Source organism: Panthera pardus, unplaced genomic scaffold (assembly GCF_024362965.1).
Source record: "Panthera pardus isolate Hobbes unplaced genomic scaffold, ASM2436296v1 HiC_scaffold_25, whole genome shotgun sequence".
Classification (NCBI taxonomy): domain Eukaryota; kingdom Metazoa; phylum Chordata; class Mammalia; order Carnivora; family Felidae; genus Panthera; species Panthera pardus.
The window spans coordinates 86,770,507-86,790,571 of record NW_026526821.1 but is presented as its reverse complement, the minus strand read 5'-3'; the positions used below and the strand labels follow the sequence as shown (position 1 = coordinate 86,790,571).

At 48.5% G+C, this 20,065-nt stretch overlaps 1 protein-coding gene across 4 annotated transcripts in view; it reads left to right on the top strand.

The window, feature by feature from the left end:
- Positions 1 to 20,065, top strand: part of TGFA (transforming growth factor alpha) — a 109,934-nt gene that overhangs the window by 21,215 nt on the left and 68,654 nt on the right. For all 4 annotated transcript variants that reach the window (XM_053890779.1, XM_053890778.1, XM_053890777.1 and 1 more), the window contains exon 2: positions 15,795 to 15,848. In XM_053890779.1, the coding sequence (XP_053746754.1) occupies positions 15,795 to 15,848 (54 nt within the window). The remainder of the gene's footprint in view (positions 1 to 15,794; positions 15,849 to 20,065) is intronic.

Genomic DNA, 20,065 nt, shown 5'->3' with positions numbered 1-20,065 from the left:
ACCACCTCTTATGTCCTCCCCCGCCACCCCTCTCATCTTTCACCTGGACTTCTGCAGTGGTCTCAGCCCCATTCTTCCAGTTTCCACTCTTGCCTCCATAAGGTTTCTTCCCTTCTCAGTATCCCAAGCAATTCTTCTAATACCTACATCGGGTGCCCTTGTCCCTCTGCCCAAAACCTGCCAGTGGCTGCCCATCTGGGAAGGAAATCCAGACTCTCACCTCTCTCTATGAGAGACATCTGCCCTGGCATCTCTCCAGCCTTGTTTCTCACCACTATCCTGCTCCAGCCTTCTTGCTTTTCCTTGAACAGGCTGAATTTACTCTTACCCCAGTGCCTTTGCACTTGTTTTCTCTTCAGCTTTGGTTGCTCTTCACCCAGATATTTGCAGTCCTTTTTCCCTCATTCAAGTTGCCATTAGATGTCACCAGTTCAGAACATGATGACTCTATTTATCTGTCCACACACACACACCCGTGATGAAGAAGATGCTCCGATGTCTGAGTTATTTCTTGAAGACCTGTCACCACAGAAAAGTTCTACTGGTGTCTTCTTCCAGAATGAAGAACCTAGATTTTATAACGTCCTTTTAAAGCGTTCCTGCTCAAATAGGAATTCAAGTGTTGGCTTTTGTGGTTCACACACCCTGGCCATCCCTGGAACTGTCTGACAGGTTTGGCTTAAAAAGGAACTGAATTCATTCAGGAAGTATTGTTGAGAGCTATCTATGTGTCAGGTACTGTTCTTGGCACTGAGAATACAGCCAACCAAAAAATTCCATCTCCCCCGCCCTGACTTGATCCCAAGGAGACAGAAAATAAACAAATAAGCATATGATAAATTGTCAGGTTATGACCATGCTGGGGATGGGGAGTAAGCCCCTTGCTTCATTACCTTGCTGGTTAGGTCTTCACAGAAGGATGATGTTGGACAATTAAAAAGCTCCCTGCAATGTCTTGTTCCTTTCCTGCCTAAATTACAAAAAGGACAGGAAAAGGGGGATGGAAGAGTTCTCTGTAACTGTAGCTTCATCTTGATGTGATAAAGGCTGTGCTTGACCCCCACTGGGAGTCCACTCTTCCGTGTAGCTAGGGGGTCACGAAATTGGATTAAACCACCCTTCTAGCAACTCTTGTGTTCTGCGCCCTTGGTCTCAGAGCTGACAGCCGGTTGACAACAGACTGAAAATTGTATTAATGACTTGTCCTCAGCTGAGAGATAGCGTGTCTACAATATGTCATCTATTTTATATTAGAAACCATCAAAGCAAGGCCAGTTTCCCTGAAACCAAGATGCTGGATTTCCTTGGTTGTTTCAAAGGCCTCAGATTCCTGATTGTACCTCCAGCCTCTCGTTGGAAGAAGACCCCTCACTTTCCCTCCCGTCGTCTCTCTCTGGCCTATTTCTATAGGGAACATGATTCTCCTCTGCTTCCTCTCATCTGACAGGCTCTCGGTTTGAGAGTGAGGCTCGGGGTACGTGGCAGCCCAGACCAGTCACCGACCCAAGCTGCTCATTGCCTCTCCCTGGGAGCCGCTGTCAGTAAAGGTTTATTGAGCACACTCATACAACACACTTCAAGACGTAAGAGAGCTGATTGTGCTTCTTGCCCTCTGAGCTTTCAGGCGGCTGGAATTCATAGTGATGGCAGAGCCTGGCCAGGGAGCGGGCTTTGTCCTCTGTACTTACACCCCATCAAGATGGTGGGCAGGGGGTGGTGCCGAGAGCTGTGGGGCTCAGCCATAGAAGGCTGAGCAGCGTCTTGTCTGCATTTCCAGAAAAGCTCAATTCGAGCTGCTTATGCCATGGTCTTCCTAGGAGAAGGACATTTTACTTGAACTTAGGGAAGCAGTATGACTGGACAATTTAGAATGTGGAGTAAAATAATTCAGCTTCATCGTGGTATCATTGTTATCAGCTATTTTTTTAATAGATTTTTTTTTTTTAGTAGTAGTTTCAGGGTTCTAGAAAAATTGAGTGTAAAGCACAGAGAATTCCCATATACTTCCTTACCCCACCCCACAAAATCTCCCCTACTGTTAACATCTTGCTTGAGTGTGGTACGTTTGCTACAGTTGACGAGCCAATATTAGTACATTACTATTAACTAAAATGAATGTTTTTTTAACAAAATGAATGAGTAAGCAAACAGCAGAATCAGACCTATAAGAGAGCACAAACTAATGGTTGCCAGAGGGAGTGAGGGGATGGGCGAAATGGGTGAAGGGAAGTGGGAGATCTAGGCTTCCAGTTATGGAATGAATGTCACGGTAAATAAAAGGCACTGCACAGGGAATACAGTCAATAATACTGTAAGAGTGATATATGGTGACAGATGGCATCTATCCTTGTGGTGAGCACAGCATAACCTACAGAGAAGTTGAATCACTGTGTTGCGTGCTTGAAATTAACGTAACATTGTATATGGACTCTACTCAAAAACATAATAATAAATGGGAGGATAGCATAAACAGTAGCTGTAAGCTCAAAGGTATCAACCACACTGTTATTACAGATCATAAATATGGTGGCCAACAGTAGAGAAAATGCTGAAGAAAGTATGGTAGAGCTGCAGGGCCAACCATTAAGTTCCAGGGCATAGAAAATGGCAATTCTGAAAACTGGGCAGTGCAGGAACAGCGCTTGTGGGAAAAAATCAAGATCTAAACCTGCAGGAAAAATATTCAGAAGGTGAAACAGTCAACTGCTAATTAAAGTGGTATCCCCCCCCCCCAAAAAAAAGTTAATGCTTTTTTGAACTAAATTTAAACTAAAGTCCTGGTTTAGACAAGAGCTTATTCTTTGTGTTGTGCATTCTATGAGTTTTACAAATGGATGGTGACCTGTATCCCCCCCATCGTAGTATCCTACAGAGTAGTTGCTCTGTCCAGAAGCCCTCTGTGCTTCCCCTACTGCTCCCTCCCTCTCTCCTTCTAAACCCCTGGCAGCCACTGATCTTTTTACAGTCTCCACGGTTTTACCATTTCCAGAATGTTGTATAACAGGGCTCACACAGTCACAGTTCGGAGCCTCATCTGATTGGCTTATTTCACTTAATAGCACACATTTAATGTTTTCCCCAGGGTCTCCTTGTGCTCGATAGCTAGCTCGTTTCTTTTTAGTGCTGAATAATATTCCATCATCTGGATGTACCACTGTTTATCCACTCATCTACTGAAGGACCTCTTGTTTACTTAAAAGTTTTGGCAATTATGAATAAAGCCACTATAGACGTGTGTGCAGGTTTTTCTGTGGACTTCAGTTTTGAGTCCTTTGGGTAAATACCAAGGAGCTCTATTGCTGGACCGTATGGTGACGCGATGTTTTGTTTTGCCACAAACCACCCAACTGTCCTCCAAAGTAGCTGCACCATCTCATTAGCTGGGTTTGGTTACTACACCACTTTCATTTAGAGGGGTCTGATTTTTCTAGGCAATGCTTCAGAAATACCCTGAATATTAATCAAGACCCTCTTCTCTGCCCTCCTCCCTGGGACTTACATGTGCAAGGTTGCCACCCATGTTGTTCTGTCATTCTCCTATTCTTGCCTGAGCTAAACCATCCTGGTGGAAAATGCCCTCTTTTCCCTGCTCCCTCTTCCCTTTTGCTTCTCCTCTCTACCCTTGTGTCCCTCCAAAAATTCAAAAAAGTAAGTAGAGAAAGGGGCGGGAGCAGGACTGGCAGGGGAGACCCCATTCCCGTTTCCCCGTAGGAGAGCTACTATGTCCTCCCCAGGCTCTTGGTCTTCCCTTAAAATGCTTTAAGTTGACACCACTAAGAGGTACGTGATGCTCTCCACCCCCAAGCTGCGGGGACAGGCCTGCCCTCTTCCTTACTGATGTGTCTCCTGGCAGCAGACGAGACTTCTTCCATGTGACTAAATGCTTTGGGGGCATTTACTGAGCAGCTGTGCTGCTTGTGACCAGAAGAACACGTTAGCCAGAGAAATTCATCAGGGGCCTGAAAATGAGGCAGTGGGCCAAGAGACAGAAGGATGCATCCCTACTCCTATCAGTTCCTTCCCCTTAGGGCTTCTGGGAGTCTCTCTGGAACCCCGTGACTATAAAACACTGGGAGTGGGTTCTGTTTGTGCTTTGTCAGTCTCGTTCCTTTATAGGTAGGCTTCGTATTGTGCAACCCAAATGCTTCAGGTTAATACAGAGAGACAGATGAACATAAGAGTAGGGGGAATCACTGAAGGGGGAGGGGAGCACCCCAGTTAAAGGAGAGCAAGCAGTTGAGCAGAAACCCTTTGTGAACTTCCCAAAGACCATTCACAAGGCTCTAACGAGTGACACTGTCCATTCATGTGACTTCTGCTGCCTTGTTCCATTTCCCCTGAGTTTTTGGTGCTTCTGCCCATGTGCATTTGAAGGCTGAATGCCTTGTGGTTGAAGGGACCATCCCTGTGGGGATGCAGAATTTCTCAACAGGGTGCTGTATGAGCAGGATAAAATCCTGTGCATTATAGCAATTTAGCAGCCCTGTTCTGGCTGCCTAAATACCAGGAGTGCCCCCCAGTCATTGTGACAATCAGAAACTACCCCCACAGGTTTCCAGAGGCACGCTAGGGAGCACCACCAGCGATGAGAACCCCTGGGGTAGAGGTGGCCTGCTCAGGGTCTCCCAGTACAAGGAGGTCAATCCAGTACCTCCTGCCCACTCTTTGCCCGGGTCCTTTCCAGCTGCTGGCACCTGCACTTGTCACCCAGGCCCTTTCTCACCCATTCTTGCCTCTTCCTCTCCTACCCCTCACTTCCAGAGCCCAAGGAAAAGCACTTAGATATTTTCCCAGTCAGCAATGTGATGTGGGTTGAGAAATGTAGGGTTACAAGAACTTCAGGGTGTTTTCCCCTTAACTCTTAAAAATCCGTAGTTCTGGGAATCTGTTCCCTCTGTTTGCACCTCGGTGGCCCTCATCTGATCAAGAGAGTTCTCCTAAAGGGTGTTCTGTGGCCAGCCTTGAGAACACAGAACACAGTGGAAAGCTGGCAGTGGTGATTGGCATTGGGGCATCGCTGACCCCTCTGTCCACCACCCCCTTCCTGGGATGATGTTGCATTGATCTGAAATTCTTCCAACTCATACTGGTATTTATCTTGGCCCAAGCATCCCAATGCCTTTTTTCAGGGTGGTTCCGGGGGTGTCCTGAGTGAAGCAGTGGGAAGGGATGAGTTTGTCACCACCAAGCTATTCACATGGAGGAAATGGGGCAGGGTTCAAGGATTGCTTATTTTTTATCTCCTCCCAGCACATAGCCTGCTTCTAAGCCACTAGCTGTTGAGTGCTGTGTACATATCGCTGAGGGATTGGCCTGGCTTTGTTGGGACTTCTGAGAGGCTACCTCTATTGGTCTGAGGTCCAGGTGGAGCTACTGCTGACCCTTGGCCTGGAGGATGGCAATTCTGGGGCCACAAGGCCCGGGGAAACTGAGACGTGGCCATGGGTCTCTGTGGAGGGGAAGGGAGATTATAACATCTGGCAGACTCTTCCAGAGCTGGCATTTGATTTCTGGGTTTCCTGGCAGCGAGGTCTTGGCCCATCTGGTCCTGGTACTGGGGGGAATGAGCCCTGCGGATAAAGCCAGCACCTCTGCCGCTTCACCCTGGCCTGGTCTCTAGCCCAGTCCTCCACTCCTTCCATCCTCTGGGACTCTGGCAAAGTCAAGCATGGCCTTTTCCACAGACATTTTGATGCCTCGTATCAGCTGGCACAGGTTTCTGAGCGCCTCAGCTTGGCACAGTTTCTTGCGACCTTAGAGCTCAGCCCTGGTCGAGCCTGTTGGTGATTCAACAGCCGGGGATCTCCAGCCGGCTCGGGAGGGCTCCGGGATCCTCGCCCTGCTACCCTGCAGTCCCTGGACAGGGCCCTCGGCCAGCCAGCATGGGAGCTGGCCTGCCAGAAGAGGAAGTCTGACTCAGTACCCAGGTCTTTGCTAAGGCTTTAACTCTCCCCGAGAATGACTGCTTCCTCCCAACAAAAAAAGGACGTGGCATCGATCTGTGTGGGTGGGAGTGGGCACAGGGCCTTTCCCAGCCAGAGGAGGTGCTTGGTACATCCTGGTTGACTGACTTTTTGATAAAGATATTTATGCTGTTCGCTTTGGCAGAGCAGGTCCTCTTAACCACCGAATCAGCGGCCGCATTGTGCTATGAGACTTTGGAGTGGGTGGGGGTGTTGGAAAAGGAAGATGTCCGCAGGGCGGTGTGAGGTGCGACATCACCTACCAGACCTTACAAACAAAGGTACCTCAACAAGCAGCCTCTGCATCCTCCTGTGAGGGTCTCTGTGGCTTTTTTTTAATTTGGTCCTTTTTTTTTTTTTGCATGCCTTTCCAGAAGTCGGGAAGAGCATCCATCACCTTTTGTAGCTGCCCTCCTTCTCAGATGCCTGTGCATGCAGTGTCACTCCTGGGCGTTAATCAAGTTCTTGACTAAAAAGAACTCAAAGCACTTTGCAAATATTTGCATTTGCCCCTTGATGTAGGGGAAGAAAGACTAGATCAGAGGTGGTGGGAAATGAGGCCTGGGCTGAGAGAGGGAGAGTGAGGGAGACGGCCCATGTGAGTGACTGCTCTGGGCCCCACACCCACCCAGCGCTGAAGGGACTGATGGTGTCAGGGGGTGGAAGGAGAGGGTGTGCCTGCGGGAGAGGTCTGGAGGGCGCTCTGGAGGATGTTGGGGTCTAGCGGGCCCAGAAGGCTGGGCGGAAGAGGCCAGGGCAGCAGGAAAGAACGAGTGTATTTAGGAGACCTGAACCAGGTAGATACATTTGGGTGGAATAAAGGGCTTGAATGGGGAGCATGAGAGATACTTGCAGAACATGGGTGAGTGTGTTTGCTTCACTTGAGTCTCCTCCTCCAGACTGCTAAGTCCTTGTGGCAAGTCCTGCCTTTGCCCAAAGAGCCCCTGGGCGTGTAGTGCTCAGCAAATGCTGGGGCTGGCCATCCTGTTGCACCAAGCCATTCTCTAGGCTCTGTACCCCTTCTGACACTGTGCCTTCCTCCTTGGGGTCACCAGGTGCAGGTCTTCCTGTTTTCTCATCAAGTTTTCAGGAAAAGCCTACAAAATGAGTTAAGGATGTGAAAATGGAGGTTTCTGGGGTCATGTCATCAAGTGACCAAGCAAGTCAGGGTCATCTTGGCGTGCAGGTTCAGGAGACTCGCTCCAGGCTCGGGGGAAGGACGGCACTCCCCGCTTTTCCTCTGCTGAGGCTAGTTCACTCTGTTATTGAAATAGAAGACACACTTTAACTCCCCTCCCACCACAATTGATGGTGCGGTCAGACATTTATAATGTAGTTCAGTGTGAATGGTTGCCAAGAATTGGAAGGATTATTTCTCACAGGAAGGATATGTTGCAGACACTGTAAGAGAAGAGACTTTTAGTCCTTTTCTTTGACTGCAGCACTCGGAATGGTGTCTGCCCTGTACTGGTGCTCAGCAAACACTTCTTGAATGAATGCATGCACGCATGCCAGGTTTCAAGAGTTCTTCATGAATAAGAACCAAGACTGAGAGCTGTAGCTCTGGAGGGTCCCACATAGAAGTGAGGAAGGAATTGTGAGGATCAGCTGGTTTTCCCATTCCCCCTCCGCACACTCTCAACACTCACCTCCCCGCCGACTCTGTTTTCAAGCTGGTGACCTCTTAGAGAAATTCAGTTCAACCCACATGTGTCAAAAACCTAACTTGGTGTGGGGCGCCTGGGTGGCTCAGTCGGTTAAGCCTCTGACTTCGGCTCAGGTCGTGATCTCACAGTTCGTGAGTTCGAGCCCCACATTGAGCTCTATGCGGACAGCTCAGAGCCTGCAGCCTGCTTCGGATTCTGTGTCTCCCTCTCTCTCTGCCCTCCCCCACTCATGCTCTGTCTCTCTCTCAAAAATAAATAAACGTTAAGCAAAAAACCTAACTAGGTGCAAGGCATGGTGCCTACTGTGACGGCAGAGATGAGTGCTGCATGGTTCCTGGCTGCACCAGACGGGGAGATGAAGATGTGAAAAAACTTCCAAACTACAAGGCAGAATCCGATAAGGACTGCTCTAAAAACGAAATGATTATTTCTGACATTTGGGTGGGGATTTGACAGGCGAATTTGACTTCCATGGGTGGAAGAAGGGGCATGCCAACTTGAGAGATTAGAATATTCATGGCATCTCTCAATGACAGCTACCGGGTGTTGCATGTTTGTTATGTGCCATTCAGTACACTCCACGTTTTCCATGTGTCCCCTCCCCCATTTAATCTTCACAACCCTGTGCAGGAGAGGGATATCTTTATCTCTTTCTACAGCAAAGAAAACTAAGGCTCAGACAACTAAGCAAATATCACAGAGCCACAAGGATTGGAGTCCGGGCCCTGGTAGCCTGAGCCCGTGGCACTGAGCTGAGTGAGGGCAGGTTGTGCACAGGGAAAGGGGGGGAGTGACAGGCAGCTGGAGTCCATGTGTCCAAAGAGAGTAGGCAGGAGGAAGCAGATGGAAATGGGGTTTGGGACCAGGTTCTGTACCTTACATCTCTGCTCAGGACTTCAGACTGAATTCTCTGAGCGGGGAGCCTGCGGGAAGTTTAGAGGAAAGAAGTGCTATGGCCCAGCAAGTGTTTCAGGAAACTCACTCTGGCAGCAGGAGCAAAGGTTAAAAAAAAAAAAAAAAAAAAAAAAAAAACTGTTGGCAGGCAAACCAGTTAGGCAACTATTATGATAGCTCAGGAGGGGTGATGAGGCCTGAATTGGGGCATTGGCAGTAGGGACATGGGGTGGGGGTGGGGGGTGATGGATGAGATGGATAGTGGGGGTGATCTGTGTAGGAGGCCTTGGCTTGAATATGGAGTAAAGGGGAGGGAGGGGTAGACGATGTCTTTCGGGTCCTCGGCCCCACCCAGAAGCCAGGCGGAGGTGGAACAGGTCAGGGATGAGACGGAGTTTATTTTTGAACACATGGTTTGAGGTGCAGTCTTCTGGAGAGTGGTCAGGGTGCTTAGGGCATGGAAGCAGGGGAAGTATCTATGGAGATGTGATCTCCATGGGTGCCTTTGGCAGCCCATACTCCTCTTCCTTTGCTTTAGTATGGAAGGTTCTATTTTTTTCTGATTTCGTATACTCCATTTTATTTTATTTAATCCTTGCAGTGGCCATGTGAAGAGTTATCCTTATTCATGAATGAGGATATGCCAAGGCTCAGCAAAGTTAGATAACACACCTTGAGGTGTCACAGGTAAGGAGTGGTAGATCTAGGATTTGCACCCAGTTCTGACAGCAAGGCTCCTTTCTGCTCTGCCATAACAGGCCCTGAGTCAGAATTAGAAAAGGGTGGAGGGCTGAAGTCTAGGCACCCATCTGCTCGTCTCTTCCTCCCTAATCCTGAAGGTTCATTCTGAATACATTGTTTTTTTTTTCCATCTCCAGATATATTGAGATGGTTATGGAAAATACCTATGAGCATGCGGGTAACACTGGTTTATCTTCTGTGATGTCATAATCATGAGGTATTGCCTTAGCCTCATCACGGTGGACTTTGCCACTTATGGCCACCCCAGGGGTCATCAGGAAGGGCACCCTGGTCCCAAGCGCACTGACCTGAGTGCATTGCATTCCACTGTGGATGGCAAGCCTGTAGTATATTATTAAGACTGTGTTGAAAACGTAGAGATGGAAAGTGCTTGTTTAGGATTAGATTTAGGGTCTCCTCCATCTTCTGATATTTGATGTAAATGCCATGCTAAATTGAAGGACAAAATTACCATAAACCAAGTTCACTCACTGAGACAAGAACGCAAAGCCTTTACTTTGTCTGATCCTCCTTCAGGGCAGGGATCTACCTACAAAATGTTGGAATGAAGCCAGTGGGCCCCCTTGTCCCCTAGCTAGATGGTCGAGGAAGATGGACAGCCTTGTATCTTCATAGATGCCTGGAATTTATGGACTGGGCAGATATTCTGGCCCAAGTCTGCCATTTAAAGACAAAGAGCCTAAGATTGAGAGAGGTGAAGTGACTTGCTAAAGGTGACCACATTCATAGTTCACCCTAGTCTCTGGACTCCCTGTTAGCCTGTGTTCCCTAGGTCACAATGGATACCTGGCTTCTAGGCAGGACAAAAAAAGGAGGAGGAGGTGGTCTTCTCTAGCATGTCTGTGTTCTTTGTACTTCACGAGACAAGCAAAAACAAAGTGAGGCCAACTGGAACTTGTGATATGAGCTTGCAACGTCTGTCACTAATAAGCTAGGTGACCTTGGGCAGGTTATTTAATCTCCTATACCTCTACTTTCTTACCTCCAGAATGGGAGCCTAATAGGACCTACTTCCTAGGACTTGCTCTGAGTACTGAATGAAACTATGCGGGGCATGTAGTAAGTGCTCAAGCAAATGTTCCTGCTTATTACTATTACTAACGCCATCAGCCAGAATGGTAATCGTGACTGAATCATGTGAGGAGGGAGCTTGGGAGACCAATCAGACTCCAGTGATTTTCCCTCTGCCACCTGCCACTGGCATAGAAACATCTTCCTGATTAACTTGTCATGTCATGGCTGTGTTTGGACAAAGGGGCCAGGACCTCACCTGTATGGGTTTGTAACTAAAAGCTGCCCCCTCCCTTGCATAGTTGGTTTTCTTTCATGAGCACCAGGACCTGCCACCTGAGACACAACACTAACTTTTTCAGATAATTTCTCTGTAAGGCTGTCTCCTTGGGTAGCAGGGTCCAGCTTGTGTTTTAAAAGCAGTGTTCCAGATGCTGGGATGGTAAAAGAAAGAGCCCTCTGTCCCATAAGCCTGTCTGCCCATGGTGATTCATTCCCATGCCACATATTTCTACACTCTCCCTGCTATCCCCAGAGTATTCCTAATCCTGTCTGGCCAGTTCTTCCACAAATTCCTCTGCAGCTTTTCCTGACATCCTCTGAAGCCGGTGTCACTGGTGTATCCATAAGCAGGGGCAAATACGAATTGCCGCCCCTTCCTTGGAGAGAAACCATGGACTCTTCTGAGGGCCATCCTCCCCACACCCGGGCGATGGAGGATGCCATGTGGCTGCTTTCTGCTATGACCTGTAGGGATATCCTCTCCAGGGGCAGGCTCTTTGTCTCCTGGTCCCGCCAGCTTTCCGCTTTGTCCCTACCTGCAGTGTGTTCTTTTCTTTTTTTTCCTTCCTAATCAGTTCTTATCCTGAAGCCAGCATCTTCACCTAGATCAAAACGTTTTGCATTTAAAAATACAGATAAAGTCATACAATATTGCAGTTTTTGCTATGCAGTTAAAACCCTGCCACATTTGCAGGTAAAATTTAAATGTTGGGATGTAATTCATAGTATTTTTTTTAATGTATATTATTTTTGAGAGAGAGAGAGACAGAGTGCGAGTAGGGGAGGAGCAAAGAGAGGGAGACACAGAATCAGAAGCAGGCTCCAGGCTCTGAGCTGTCAGCACAGAGCCCAAGGCGGGGCTCGAACCCACGGACCACGAGATCATGACCTGAGCTGAAGTTGGCTTAACCAACTGAGCCACCCAGGCTCAGAATTGGGATGTAATTCATAAAGGAAGAGGCCTTAGAAGCTGTACCGAAGGCCCTGGGTACGATGTGACCCATTTACACAGTTTTGTGCCCACACGATTGCCCCGTGCATGTCCCTGTAGACTTCATGCTGAACTGCAGGATGCTTGCTCTAGGTACCACCCACCACTTCCTTAGTTCCTGGCTGTGTCCCTTATGACCTTCCAATCCCAAGTATGGTAGGAGAGGAAGGGGAGATCTTGGCTCACCCCCACCAGCACCCACCCTCCCTGCTGCCTCTCTCTCCCGCCTGCATTGTTTCTTTACCCATAGGTCTTTTCTCAGAGCCTCCTTTAAATCCAGGGTACACTTTATCCAAAAGGACCTCCTGCAGCCTCTCTCCATCTTCTCCACATCTCCCTGACACCACCACCTCGCCTTCACCCCTTCACTCGGGCAGCCTGACTTAGGGGATCTGAAACTGGATGGCATATGGAACTCTTGATTTTTGGGGTGGGGGGTGGCAGGGGGAGGGGAGGGAGAGGAACAACTGATCCCAACAGTGGAGTAGGTCAGAGCCTGGAAGCAAATACTGGCTGTCACAGAGGCCAGAGCCTGAGGCTGCTTCTCCCCTATCTGGGCACCAGAGCTGAGTATCCACAGAGGGAGGTGGCCACAAGGCTGGCAGGTGGGATAGGATAGAGAATGTCCCATGCTAAAGGCCCAGCCTGGGGCCCAGTCCCATACATGAGTTAGGGGCTGTGTTGAGGGGCTGGGGAAGGAGGTGCTCCTCTGTGGCCCAGGGAAGATAGGGACCCAGCACCTCTCAAAGCATTTTCCATTGGTACATCAGTGGATGGGTTTCATGGTGGCTTCAGTCTGTGAACTCATGAGATAAAAATGCTAACCTCTTTTATGGCATTCTTGCTGTTGTAAACTTTTATTTACTCTCCAAACAGCTGAATTATAAGCACTGCAACCCTTGTTCCCCCTTGAGGGCAGGCCTGGGTTTCTACTCTACTTTGGGTGGGGGATCAGCTTTCATAGGTTTTTTCTTCCCTCCCTTCTTCCCCTTATTTATTTATTTTTTTTCTTTTTTGGAATCCACACAATCCAGGCATTCCCCTGTTTGGAGCTGTTTAAGCAGAAATATGCTGGCAAGAGCAGCCCGGTAGGGATTCTTGCCCCGGAGGGAGGCCGCTGGGGGATCCCTGCAGCCTCCAAGCTTCTGCCTGAACTCAGTGTTGTCTTCCTGGAGCCCCTGCATGTGGCAGCTGTACTGTCCCCACACAGGTGCCCCAGACTGTACTGTTCTGATGAGCCTCAGAGCCTTCCAGGGCCACGTGTTTCTGGAAGACCTTCACACAGCCCGACTTTTCCAAGCATAGCCACGGGGCTGGCAGTCCAGGCACCTGGGCTTACACAGACTAGGCAGCAGGGGGTCTGGGTGTTCACACCCTGGCTCCTCAGACCTTGCTCAGAGCGGGGTGCAGGGGGGATTTGGGGTCTGCTTTCAGAATACAGAGATCAAGCTTAACTGCGGGGCCTGCCGAATCTGTTGTGCATTTGGGGGTTGTAGCTGGTGAGTACACACCCACCAGTGTTTTGTGACAGACTATGGTTAGAGGACTCCCGAGTGGTGTGGTGATAAAACACTGTCTCGGGCATGGGCATGGGACAGACTTGAACTTGACTGCAAGAGCTTGGGCAAATTCCTAACCTCTGTAAAGCCTCCGTTTCCTCACCTGTTAAACCGTGTGTTTCCAGAGGCTGGACCAGAAGGCAGGGAGGCTGGGAGGTGCCTAGATTGTGGGTAATCATGAAGATGAAATAAGATAGCACATAAGTGGTACCCGCCCCCACTCGGGGGCTGAAGGAGGTCTGACCCCTGTCCTCTGGTCTGGGCCCCTCCGGAAAGCAGAGGCCTCACCTCTCATCACCAGAAGCTGTGCCTGAACAGAGATTGCAGAGAGATGCTCGGGCATTAAGCTATTTATCAGGGGACTTGGAGGGTATAGAGAGCAACTGTTCTATTCCGTGTTGCTCAAATTATGAATAAAAACCCAGTCGTCTCTCATCTGTGGAACATGGTGGTTTTTGCAAACTCTGATTAGTTCCCAGAACGCCTTTGTGAGTTTGGCAGCTGGTAGCTTATGGGTGAGGGACCGAGCGGATGGAGTAGCTTGCCCCACAGCTGAGGTAGTGGCCCCCCATGTATTCCAAAGAGTCAGTGTCCATCCCTGCTCCGTCCTGGCTGCATTTGTACAGTATTTGTTTTCCTGCTTTGGTTTTGCTCTAGCAGAGATCGATATGGAGACCAGAAACGGTGCTGGCTCTGCTCTCGATGACTGACCGGATATGGGGCCAGGGAGGGAGGCTGCAAGGTAAGTTCAGGGACAGTTTGCGACAGGCCAGCAGTGCCTCCTCAGAGATATGCAAAGAATTCCTGTATTCTTTATGTTACTCTGGGTCACTGGCTGACTTTGGCCCAGAGTGGTTTGTGGCAGTACCAGCGAAGTCAGGTCGTGACAGGTTCCCAGCTGGCAGTGTGGAACCTCTAAAACCTTTCCTGGCCTTGGCAGGAATGCTTCACTTTGATGCTTGGTGTGTGGATTGCAGACTCGACTGTTTAAACATATCCAGAGGAACCCTAAGAGCCATGCTTCCAAACTGAGCAGCAAGAAAGAATTGCACGGGGAAGGCATTTGATTTTACTCCTGTTCTCTCCTTGCCCCCCGCCCCTACTCTAGCCCAATATCTGGTTCCAGGATGGTGTAGCAGTACTTGGGAAATCCCTGCCAGGCCTCCAGGAAAAGGAGTCTGAAGTTTTTATGATGTTTCTTGTTTCAAAGGCCTAAAGAAAAGTCATGAGCGTGATTACTTTACCTGTTGCGAGTATCTTTCTTGCCTGAGAGTCCAGGCCTTCTATGTCTCTACCCTGAGTGAAAAGGGGAGGGGAGTCCTGGCAACATGCATAGCAGAGGTTTGGGTTAGTCCTGTGCAGCAAGCGGTGACAGCACAGAACCTTCTTGTTTTCTGTTCTGCTTGATTCAGCTGCCTTCCAGGCTAACCACCCACAGGTGGCCCAGCCTGTGCAGGGCCACCATGGCATCTTTTTGCCTTTCAGTTTTAGGAAGTCAGTCTAACTTAGTTCATGCTGATTGCATAACTCGCAAGAGGTTCCTTCTTCATTAGAACTTTGCTGCTGTTTCTGAAAACTTTTGGTACTTTAACGTGAGGTCACATAAGGTCATCTATTAGCAGAGGCAGCTTCAGGGGTGTGTGACCTGTGTAGTCTCACAGAGTCCCATGTTCAGATGCCCCGAGCTTGGGGTTTTAGTGCTATGCAGCGGTAGTCTTGAAATTCTTAGTGATTTTATCTTTGAATTTATAGTTTGTAAGTGAACTCCAATGGGACAATGGAGTGTGTCCTGGGAACTTGGAGCCTTGGCCCAAGTTGATCGTATCAACTACCGTCTATCAGTGGGTTCTCGCCCCTGCCACACTCTGCCCCTGTTAGGGCCTGGACACAAGAAAAGTTGGTGTTAGGTGCGTGTACCCCATGGCATCTCAGGGCAGGGCATGGTGGCAGCTGTCCCCACACTGGGCTGCTAGCTCCACGGCCTGCCTGTTCAGTGGGTGACTAGACAGGGGCAAGGCTCTCCTCCACCCCTGATCGAGGTACCTGATGATGCTTTCTGACCACGGAGGCTCCAATACCCTCGGGGGTCAGCTGTCTGCCTCAGTTGGGGTCCCTGAGAAGAAGAAATACCTGTCTGGATTGCCCTGCCCCAGCTGGGTCACAGCACATCTGTCCAGCTTCTGGCAGGAAGGAAACCCAGCGGTGGGTGGTTGCCCGTGTATTCACTCACTTGTCACAAGGGCCCCCACGTGCTCAGCCTGCAAGAATCCTCAAGCCTCAAAGAGAGAGATCATGACATGCACAACAACGTGAATGGACTTAATGCCACTGAACTGTATACTTGAAAGTGGTTAAAACAGTAAATTTTATGTATGTTTCACCACCACAAAAAAATTACAGGGTATTTAAAAAACACCAGAACAGGTGGAGAGAGACCATGGAAGGAAGGAAGGAAAAAACTTTATGGTTTTTTCCTGATTTGTGAATAAGGGACCCACATTTTCATTTTGCACTGAGCCCCCCACCCCCCAAGCTATGTAGCCAGGCCTGCCTTTTGGCCACTTTGTAAAGTTGCCTGGTCTTTACCTTTCAAGCAGTCTGCCCTCGAGTCCTGAAAGTGTTTTGCTGAGCAGATGCTTACCTTTCCTCTCTTCTCCCCACACAGGTCTTCTGTTGGCTGTGTGCCAGGCCCTGGAGAACAGCACGTCTGCCCTGAGTGGTGAGTCCTGTCCCCTCCACGGGAGATGGTGTGGGAATACAGGAAGGGGGCAGGCCTTGGCTATTTTGTGGAGCCTGCTCTCTGAACTTCCTCTGGGGCTCCTGCCCTCTATGCTCACACAGGGCTGTCCCCTGAGCCCTTGCTGCCCTCCACCCCAGGGCCCGATTGCATTCCTGGGGGGTCTCCACTGCGGGAGCAGGAGGGCTGTTCCCCCTCCCTGAAGGTTCGCCATCTCCCATCTCTGCTCCGACAGTCTGTGTGGGCAAGCGTCGTGGACAGCAGAGCCTGCAGGACCCGAGATCTCAGAACCGTCCTCAGTTTCCCCGCTCATGTAATCATGCATCTAAAGTGGAACCCAGATTCCTAAACCCTTTTGTCTGCTTCTGCCTGGTGATCTTTGTTTCATTATTTTATGGCTTATCTTTGACATTTCTGGTAGTATTTCCCTTATTTCATTTTAAAGATCCTAGATCAACATATTGGAAGGTTTGGGAAATGTAGGAGGCAGACCTCCCCTGGTCAGAATACCACAGAAACATCCGCTATTGCATTGTGCATTGCTTTTAGCCTTTGTCCAGGTGCGCTCATGTTTTTATACAGTTAGTCATGGTGAGAGAACTATTCTGATTCCTGCTTTTTAAATGCAAGTTTTGGAGTTGTGCATTTTTCCATGTCGCTGGGAGGTCTTGAAATGTATCCTTTTAAAATGTCATGATGTTCCATCAAGATGGATAGATGTGATTCAATTAAGCATTCCCCATTGGATATTTATGCTACCCCCACTTTAAATTATGATGCTACCTGTTCATGCCTAGAAGCTTTTTCTTCTTCGGTTTCTTTCCTCAGGATATATCTCTGGGAGCAAGAACAAATTTATTTATGACCCTTGTAACAAATTGCCAGATAGCTTTCTGAGGGAATTAAGCTAACTTTAATGTCAGCAGTGCGTGAATCTTCCAGGTTCACTATTCCCTTGGTGACATGGAGTATGCTGTCATCTGTCACTACAGTGGACACCTGCTGTATCTCCCTAGTTATTTCAGGGAGGTATATGTGGTGGGGGGGGGGGGGTTGTTCTTATATATTCATAAATTCTCTCACCAACCACACAGTGTCCCTGGTACTTTGCTCTTCTCTTCCAGACCTTTCCCTCCAAACACACTGGAGGTATGACTCCCACTGGGTACCACTGATTCTGTAGCCCCACAGACTGCCCCTTGGAGCTGTTGTCCTTGATGCAACTGAACTCTTAAGGTGTCCAAACCACTTGGTGGCCCGTGATGCTACAGAATAAAATGCCTTACTTTCTCTATATTCTATATTTCTGGGGCTGGGGTGGAAGGGTGTGTCCATCCCAAAGCAGTACTTCCCAAAGTCCAGGATCTATCAGAGTTTCTACTTTTTAATGACCTCCCCCATCACAAAGGGCTCAGATGTGAATATATTGGGGGTAAAGGAGGGGCATTGGTTTATGACTCCACCATGCTGGTCTCAGAATTGTCCTATCTCCCTTCCTAGGATCCATTTACCCCCAGATGCATCCTCAGCCTCTCCTGGTCCTCACTGTAGGACCTGGTAGGTTAGAGCCAGGTCGTCTACTGAGTCACTCAGTAAGTGATGTAGGCGGTAAGTTGCAGTGATGGCAAATACTGATGCTACCATCCATGGGGAGAGGGGGCTCCTCCTCCCAGTCTCCAGCCATTCATACAGACTACAGACAAGAAAGGCCTGGGGGATGTTGTACCTGAGCCTATTCTCTCAGCTGTGGCTCCTGCCAAGATCCTTTGGGGTTTCCCCTGTCTCTCCTGGGCAGACATGAGGAGACCTGCTATATTCATCCCAAAATTACTGTCCTTGGTGCACTAGTGACCAGCTTCTGTTCCATCTTCTGGACTTGCTTCTGTGAGAATGCCTCTGATATCAACAAGTACTTGAGGTTTAGTCTTCCTCATTGTGTATCTTCAAAGAACTAGTCACACCCTACTGTGTTGCACATTACCCTATAACTGGCTGAGGGCCACTCTGTGACCCAATGTGGTGGGTGAGAGCAGGGGCAATGCCACAACTTCTAGTGTCCAAGGGACCTGAGGATTCCAGTGCTGGTGGACAGTCTATGGAGAAGGGAAGTGCACTGCCTGCCTGGCCTCTGCATTACTCTCTGTTTGATGGGTCAGTTAGCCATGGGACTTGTGCCCCAGAGAGGTTGATGGAATAGCTCTATCCATTTTTACTTACTCTCCACCCTGCCTCTTTGGACCCAGATGTGAGTCCAGAGAGAGCTGGGCTGGGAGACAAGTCCAAATGGCAGTGATGGTATCATAGCCACCTCTTCAAGGACTAGGGCTTTGTGACTGAATCAGGCTTGTTTGCTTAACTTCCTCTTCCTTTAGAGTGACCTTCCTTCTCCCCGAAGACTCCTCAGGCCCTGGGAGGCCTTGAGCACTCCCATCCCACCCCCACTCTGACCTTACCAGACATAACTGAAATCCTGTTGTGGGTGCAGTGCAAATGGGGGACCACCCCACCAGCCATATTCACCACCCCAACATCGAAGTGTGTGTATTGAACTCTAGGCTAATTCAATAAGTAAAACTATTTGTTACTGTTAACTATGGAAATCTTCATATCCAGAAGTAATAATGAAATCAGTCCCCAAATACCTGTCACCCAGCTTCAGCAGTTACCATCGCTCTGCCATTTTTCTTTCATCTGTTCTCGCGCCATTTTGTTTTTTTCCCTTTGCTGGGATATTTCAAAGCAAAGCCCATTTCACTTGTGAATGTTACTTCTCTCTCACAGATAAGGACTTTAAAAAACAAACCGATAGTCCCGTTACACCAGTAAAAACAACAACAATCCCTTTTTGTTCGATCCTTAAATATGGAGGGCAGATGATGCTGCATTCAGTTTTTCAAGCTGTACTTTCAAGCTATATTTAATTTGCATTTCCTTTAATGTTTTCATATTTTGCTTTCTATTTAATTTCCTTTCTGGTGAACACTGTTTTTGTAAAGTGTGCTCATTTGTATACTGGATGACTGACTCACATCTGAGTCCCTCCTAACCCCTTATCATCTGGATGTTGGCAGGCTCACTTACCACTTACTGAGTCTCAGAGCTGTGCATTGAGGTGTAAAGATGGGTTGTTGTAGGACAAGAGCTACAAGGCTTTACCCATGATGTGAATATTCAGGTCTCTTCACTCAAGCGTTGACAGGAATGAGAAACAATATTGGTTATAAGAAGGCTTTGATACATTCTGTGCTGGAGCATAGACGTACTCAGGATTCAGCTCTCACTTCTTGATGGAGCAGCATAGAAAATTACAAACTCTGTATGCCAATCAAGGGTGGTGTGTGCACTTGAGGGAACATGGGACTGATCCCATGTGGCTTTCTTGTACTTTTTGGGGAAAAAAAAGTTCCATGCACTTATTACTTAACAGTTACCCTTGGCCTTTCTTGTTGAAGTTTCATTGGTTTCTTCCAATCTTCCTCTCTCTTAGACCCCCAAATGTGAAGGGTAAATTATGCCAGAGGCAGAGGAAACTGGCATCGTTGTCGTCAGTAAATGCTTTTCAGACCTCCATTTTGAGTGGGACACTGGAGCGATACATGCCTTAGGCTGGAGGTCAGGAATGCTGTGCATTGGGGCCCAACTGGTCTCCGTTTTGCCAAGACCCTGGGCAAGTTGTTCATCTGGTTCCTGTTTGGATCTGAGTTTCCTCATCTATTGGACTTGAATCAGGAATAGCCTATAAGATTTTTCACACAACCACTCTGATAAATTGGTAGAGACTGCTTGGAAAGCTTTGTTCAGAAGGATTATAACTCTGCCTTGGGGCATATTATGAAATATGGTCACGATCAATTATTGGTGATGCCTGCCACGGACCCAAGGTGGAGAAGCAATGGTGTGACTGCCATATATTTAATTATCTTGGAACCAGATTCTCTTTTACATTTCGGTTCTAACATTCTAGTTGAAGAAGCAGACCTTCTTCCTCCTTGTCCTCAAGGAGCCCACCACACAGGTGACAAGAGAGCGTGGGAATCCATAATGCGAGCCTCATTATGACCTGAGGCCACCTCAGCTGACTGCTTCGTGGGTGATTTAGACAATAATTGCTGTGGGAGTGAAGTCAATAGTCTGGGGGTTAGGACAGAAAATTTGTAACTGGTTGGTTGTTAATTTGTCAAGCACACAGAGAAACATAG